The sequence below is a fragment of the Physeter macrocephalus genome, chromosome 20 (genome assembly GCF_002837175.3).
Source record: "Physeter macrocephalus isolate SW-GA chromosome 20, ASM283717v5, whole genome shotgun sequence".
NCBI classification, from domain to species: Eukaryota; Metazoa; Chordata; class Mammalia; order Artiodactyla; family Physeteridae; genus Physeter; species Physeter macrocephalus.
In genome coordinates this window covers 79,688,677-79,695,236 of record NC_041233.1, presented here as the reverse complement: position 1 = coordinate 79,695,236, position 6,560 = coordinate 79,688,677, and the positions used below count along the sequence as shown (strand labels likewise).

The following is a 6,560-nucleotide window of genomic DNA, read 5'->3' as shown; positions in this document are numbered from 1 at the left end:
TGCCAAGGGTCCCGTCTCCCAGCCCTGCTCTTTCCAAAATTGGGTACCCGTTAGCTGCTCACGTCCCGATGTGTGTGATGTCATTGTCTGTCTGTGAAATGGCGTTTGTCGTCGGTAACTGACAGATCATGACTGCAGGCCTTTTTTTTTTTTAACAGCTTCACTTACGCTATTTGGAATACAGTTCACTTCTTATGCTAAAGGCATAAGACACACTCAAGATTGTTGCCTGTAGGTGAGAAATGGATACGTAGTCCCAAGATCCTAGCATTCAAAATCACAGTGATCTGTGTAGTTTTGTTTCTGTCCATTGAAGCTCATCTCAGAATCTCCTTTATTTAAAACATTTCTGAATAATGCACTTCTTTATTCAAGGTCAGCACAAGATAAAGTTCATTCCAGAAATGGTCGGCCCAGTATTAGAAATGACACTGATTCCTGAGACAGAGCTTCGCAAAGCCACCATCCCCATCTTCTTCGACATGATGCAGTGTGAATTCCATTCCACCCGAAGCTTCCAGATGGTAAGGACGTGGGTGTGCAGTAAGTGCCTTGGAGAGAAAAGGGGGACAAGCCCGAGTACCTTGAGACCTATAGATGGTTCTGCAGTTACACATGCTGAATGTGGAAAACATAGTTCCCTACAGCTTCAGAGAGAGAAGTCCGAGACTTTCCTTGTGGAAGAAAGCCTGTCATTCTTAGGGAGCACCACCCTCATCTTTAGGGAACGTTGTTCTCCATTTTTAGCTTTTACTTACTTTTAAGTGGATTTACTGATACATTCAAACTGGGTAAAACGCTCTCTTTGGCCCTCCTTTGTATGTGCACTAGAGCTTTTGATCAGATGTTACTGTATTCTGTCAGACTGGCTGCTTCTTACTGAGTCGTTATTTTTAAGTGTAAAGTCTTTGCCTTTATTTTGAGTGTGTGCCTTGGTCTTTTTACCTGTGCGATGGAACTGATGAAAATTCCATAAAGAAAGTGTATGTAAAGTGCTAAAAACATCCTGTATCAACATGAAGGACAAAATCTGAACAACTGATATGTGAAAAGGAACAAACTCTCCTTCCCTGGATAAGTATGGTGTTTATGGATTCCTGGGTGGGTGTGCACAAGCCCACACACATGCACATACAATGGATTTCTCCTGTGTGTACTAATGGTTTGGTTATGATGCTTTGCAGGAGGCGAGAGAAAAACCCAGAGACAGGGGGTCCTCTAAATTGAAAACTACCTCTGTTGAAATATTACAGTGATTCAGGGGAGTTAATGTACTAAGCATTTTACATAAATTTTTGAAGAATTTAGAGAGAAATTCCTATAGTGAATGGAAATCAAAACTGCGTCAATCAAGGTAACATGATTTTAGTGAGATCTAATATTCAAAGAGTAGGTTTTCCTTCCTCACTTTTGTAATTTCCAGTTTCAGAAACTTTGAATAGTTTATAGGCTTTAATTGGTCAGTCTTTGTCATTATTGCACGAAGCTAGTAGCCACGAAGAGCAATTTTACTATTTCCCAGAACGAAAGACAGATACAAAGCCCAAAGAAGCCCCGTCTCTGAGTAAGCATGGCATTCAGACGCTGAAGTCTGGGTAGGTCCTAAAGCCCTGCTCAGTCAGGAACCACCTGGGTCTTGAGCAAATCACTGACCATCTTTATGTCTCCAGCTCAGAGCTGTAAAATTGGTTTGAAATAGAATCTATTCGAAAGAGCTGTTGTAAGATATAAAATCAAACCCATAAAGCCCACCCTTCCTTCCTTCCTTCTTTTCTTTCTTCCTTTTGGGTGAGGAAGATTTCCTTACATTTATTTATTTGTAAAATTAGACTGTCTTGAAAGAGCAACTGGCTTGGTTTGGTCTGTCTGGTTCACCGTCAGCCTTTGTACACATGTGGTGTCACATCATACACACTGTCCCCTCTTTGTTAACGTTGTTCTTCTTGTTTGTCCATATATCAAGGACATTTTCCTCGACCGCAGCGTAGTTACCATGATTTCCAGGATGGCGTAACATTTCATAGAACAAGCGGCCTCATCCTTTCTGATCCCTTTAGTGGCGTATTTAGGTTGTATTCGCTACTATGAATAAGTATGCGGTGAACATAATCACGCATGTAGCTTGAATTTCTTTTGAAAGCTTTCCTGTTGTACAGTCTCAAAAATGCAATTGCTGATGCAGAATATTTTTTGTGACTTTTGACATTACTGCCAATTGATCTTATTGCCATAAGATGTGAGCCATCCCTGCTGCCACCGGCACAAAATCATGGCCCCATCTCACTGCCAACTCACCAGAACTAGGAACTGTAATTTAAAATGCTCTTCCCTAGGCTGCAGATGCATCAGGTGTTTTGAATTTTGTATGAATCAAGCCTCAAAGAAGGACCTTATGGAAAGATGCTATTAAATTAAAGAATCAGGTAAAGGAGAAAAATGTGTTTGTATAGATAAATGTTACTAGCCTGGGAATATAAGATCAAAAACCTTTAAAACATTATGTCATTTGTCATTCTTTCAAGGAGTCTTTGGGTCAAAATAAGGGCCGTTGGAATGAGAGTTTGGTTTCTGAACTGTTCTCATATCCTCCCATTCATTGTCTCACTCCTGTTTCACCATAGTTTTCAAATGTCTTATAACCATCTTATGCGCATGTGCTTCATTTTCTCCAGTTCACAGAGTTCTCAGGTTTGTCAGTAAATGGCCCAAAGTTGACAAGAGTCACAGCATTTTTGCCTCCATTCTCAAAACTCTGTGCCCAGCAGTGGCTTCAGAATCTGTCCCAACATAATGAGACATCTTTCCAGAAAACCAAGTGGTTTATAAGTCGTACCATGAAGTAACTACACCCATTTAATCCCACCACAACAACTTCCTTAGCCTAAAACATGCCTCACTTGGACCTGTGTAAATAAAAACACAAACATGAAGACAAAGGTCCACAAAAAAAGAAAACACATTCGGGCTAAGTGTAAACAGCTGCTCGAGTTTTTTGGTGAAGACTCCTTGGCCATTTGTTCATTGTGTTGTCATCTGCTTGTACCCTCACAGACCCGTGGTAGGACACCTCGAAGGTAAAAATCAAGGCAGAAGAACGAAAACTTGTGAAAAAAATCTCTCTGCCACATTAATGTGTTCTGGTGAATTGCGAAATGATCAATTTCCTTGTCGTTGGGACGTCTCAATTTTTCTGTTGACCTATCTCAGCCTCCCGCAGGAGGCCACGTGGATACCATGTGACGTCATCCTTCCCAGCTCTGCTGCTTCCCCAGCATCCCCATTTCTGCCTGGCTCCTTGTCATTTGGTTCACGGGTCCAGTCCCACTGGCCTGGCCTTGGCTTGCTCTCTTGGCCTCCATGGTGGGTTGCAGTGACTTATGGGTTCTTCCTCTGTCTCATCCCCAGTGTCCATCTGTTTCCCTCACCCCCTATCCCAGGGCTCTCCTGGACCACAGCATTTGTCTCTCGACTTGCTGTATCCTTTCTGACTCCTTTCTGTTCTCGGTTCAAATCTCATCCTCCAGGGGCTGCTCTCCTGAAGCACAAGGCATGCCCTCTATTCCTTGTCGGTGATGTTGGTGAGTATGTGTGGCTGCACATGCACAGAACAGCAGGGCACAGCCTTTCCCGCCTCCATCCAGGGAGCTCCTAGGATGGAGCTGACTGGCTGCTGTTTAATCTGCCACCAGTTCAATTATCTAACCTTATTAGTCACATGAACAAGGCTTAAATTGGCTCTACCTTCATAGCAGATGTGCAAACCTAATGGAGTTAGGGAAAGATTAAGGTTTTTCATGTTTACGGAACTTTAGTGTTTTGAACATGCGACGTATCTTTCAGAATGGGGCTGTTCAGATGCTCCTCCCACTGCTTCCCTCCAGTGCATTAGTCCCAGTGGGTACGTTCTCTTCTCACTTTCCTTGGCACGCGTCCAACCTTCCCTGCAGGTGTGGTCCCTGTCAGCCACTGTCCCCCGTCCCCACCCTACCCCACCCCAATCCCAGAGATCCCAGAGTAGCGTGATTAGCCTGAAACTGAGGACCTTGGGAAATCTTGGGGGGTTTTTTTGTTTTGTTTTTTGTGTTTTTTTTCCAAAGGAGAGACCTTATGTGTGAAGATTTCAGGATCTGCCCAGCTAGCACGGAGAGGTTTGGGGTCATCCTTGTCTTAGGGCCTCTTACATCATCCGGTGGACCAGCTGAGCCATGTAACCACAAGATGAGCCTTAACGAACGCTTCCCCCATCTCACTGAGATCCCTGACCCCAAATGAGTACCATTCTGAGTCTTAGCCTCACTGGATTTTGCTTCAGAAGAAAAGCAGACCTTTAAATTCTCTCCTAGCACCTTTTTAAAGAAATGCATTTGTTATGTCCTTGGAAAATATAGAACTAACAGCTGAGAATTGCAGCAAATGACTATTTGGGCTCTTAGACCATTCATAAAAATGGGATGGAAAAGGATCCACAGCAAAGTAATATTTTCAGTCGTGGAGCTATTTTCTGTCATCTTCGTGAGGGTCAGCAAAATGCTCCACAACTTCCAGAAATTCCTATTTAGTGGTAAAAATATTAGAATGTGAGTAATGTTTGTGTCTGCAATGTTTCCGAGTTCCTGTCTGAATAATCTCTTCCTACTACCCAGGCTGGTAACCTGAAGCAAATAATTGAATAACCCAAGTGGATGCTGGCAGCTTCTGCCACTTGGTGGCAAAGCCAATATATTTTGAACAGTAATATGAATGTGAATAAGTTTGGTGGTGATTTTATCTTGTTCATTCTTTTTTTTTAAACATCTTTATTGGAGTATAATTGCTTTACAATAGTGTGTTAGTTTCTGCTTTATAACAGAGTGAATCAGCTATACATACACATATATCCCCATATCTTATCTCATTTATTCTTCAGTTCATTAGGATTTTGTTGATTGGTTTGTTTTTGCTTTCATTTAAAAAATAATACTTGATTCTGTCGTTTTGGATGATTAGAGGGGAAATATGGCCCAAGAATTAGGCTCTTATTTCACTGAACCCCAGACCCAAAAGTGGTCCAAGAGATCATGGAAAATAATACCCTGGACTCAGAGTTCTGATGACATTGAATCCTATTAGAAAAGCTCTGCAGCAAAGAGATGCCTAGACTCCCATAATCTCCTTTGACCAACAGGACTTACTGTGCAGACTGGTTCCTGGAGTCCACTGTCAATGAATACAGCCCTAAAGTCAATCCTCCGTCTGGGTTGTATAGCAGTGGGGCACGGCTACACCTGTCCGAGGTGTTGCCAGGTGTAGCAGCCAGTTCCCCCGCCAGGCTGCTACAGGTCTGGGGCTTGGGACCTCTAGGCTCATGAGTATTTCACAAAAGCTTCAAGGTCACCGAGCTGCCCGCTTGTTAGACGTAGAAGGATGTGGGGATTTTAGAACGTGGGCTATGGAGTGCCAGAGATTAATTAAGTGTGTAATTAAGTTTACAGAGTGGTTAAGCAAGAGGAGCGCAATATACAGCAACATATTAGTGTGTCTGAGCACAAGGTTTAAAGGCTGAGTCATAATGGGTCACAGTCAGCTGAGTCATAGTCAGTGACTTTGCGGGTGTCAGCATGTGAGCCCGGAGCCCCAAAGGTGGCGGAGAACCAGGCTGCTCTCTGCCAGGCCAGTGCCCTCTTCTTGGCCACGTGATCCACACAGACACAGTTCATTGACTTTCTCCCCTGCAGCCCCTCCAGTCATGCTAAAGAGAAGGGCATGGTTCTGCGGTGCTGTTGGATTGGACAATTCCAACGGGGGGTGCAGAACCAAAGAGAATCTAATTTCCCGAGCTCTCTAATACTACGGGGTGGTCTAAAACCACGGTCCTACCTCCAGAACCTTGTGAGAAGCTTTTCTTAAAAAACAGAAAGTAGGGCAAAGTGCACCCATACAGGCAGACCCAGGAGATATTGTAGGTTTGGTTCCAGACCACCGCGATAAAGGGAAATCTCAATAATGCGAATCACATGAAGTTTTTGGTTTACCAGTGCGTATAAAAGTTGTTTATGCTATACTGTAGTCTCTTAAGTGTGCAATAGTATTATGTCTAAAAAAGCAATACCTTAATTAAAAATACTTCATTGCTAAAAAGTAAAAAAAATACTTTATTGCTGAAAAATGCTAACCATCATCTGAGTCTTCAGCGAGCCGTAAAGGCTGCTGGAGGGTTTGAAATATTGCAAGAATTACCAAAATATGACATAGAGACACAAAGTGAGCAAATGCTGTTTGAAAAATGGCACCAGTAGACTTGCTCAATGCACAAACCTTCAATTTCTAAAAGACGCAGTCATGCAAAGCGCAATAAAAAGAAGCATCCCTGCACCCAGGATTATTTGCGAATAATTTAGGGTTATTTAGGTTCTTATTTAGGGTTATTAATAAAGGGTTTCAAAAGAAACCCTTTCGCTAAGGCACTAAGCTGACCATGGTCCTAGAGCTCAGCTTTCTCCCAGCTCTTGGTAACCTCTAAGCGCTTTACCCATGTGGTGAGTTATCTGTGCAAACCTTTCCATCCTGGTCCTCCCTTGCTC

At 43.0% G+C, this 6,560-nt stretch overlaps 2 protein-coding genes across 2 annotated transcripts in view; one reads left to right on the top strand and one right to left on the bottom strand.

The window, feature by feature from the left end:
* DOCK1 (dedicator of cytokinesis 1) overlaps positions 1 to 6,560 on the bottom strand; it is a 495,771-nt gene that overhangs the window by 14,293 nt on the left and 474,918 nt on the right. The window lies entirely within an intron of this gene.
* The window catches only part of LOC114484611 (dedicator of cytokinesis protein 1-like), a 40,822-nt gene continuing 34,410 nt past the window's right edge, over positions 149 to 6,560 (top strand). Inside the window, exon 1 of the mRNA XM_055080982.1 lies at positions 149 to 524. Within this exon, the coding sequence (XP_054936957.1) occupies positions 357 to 524 (168 nt within the window). The 5' untranslated portion in view covers positions 149 to 356. The remainder of the gene's footprint in view (positions 525 to 6,560) is intronic.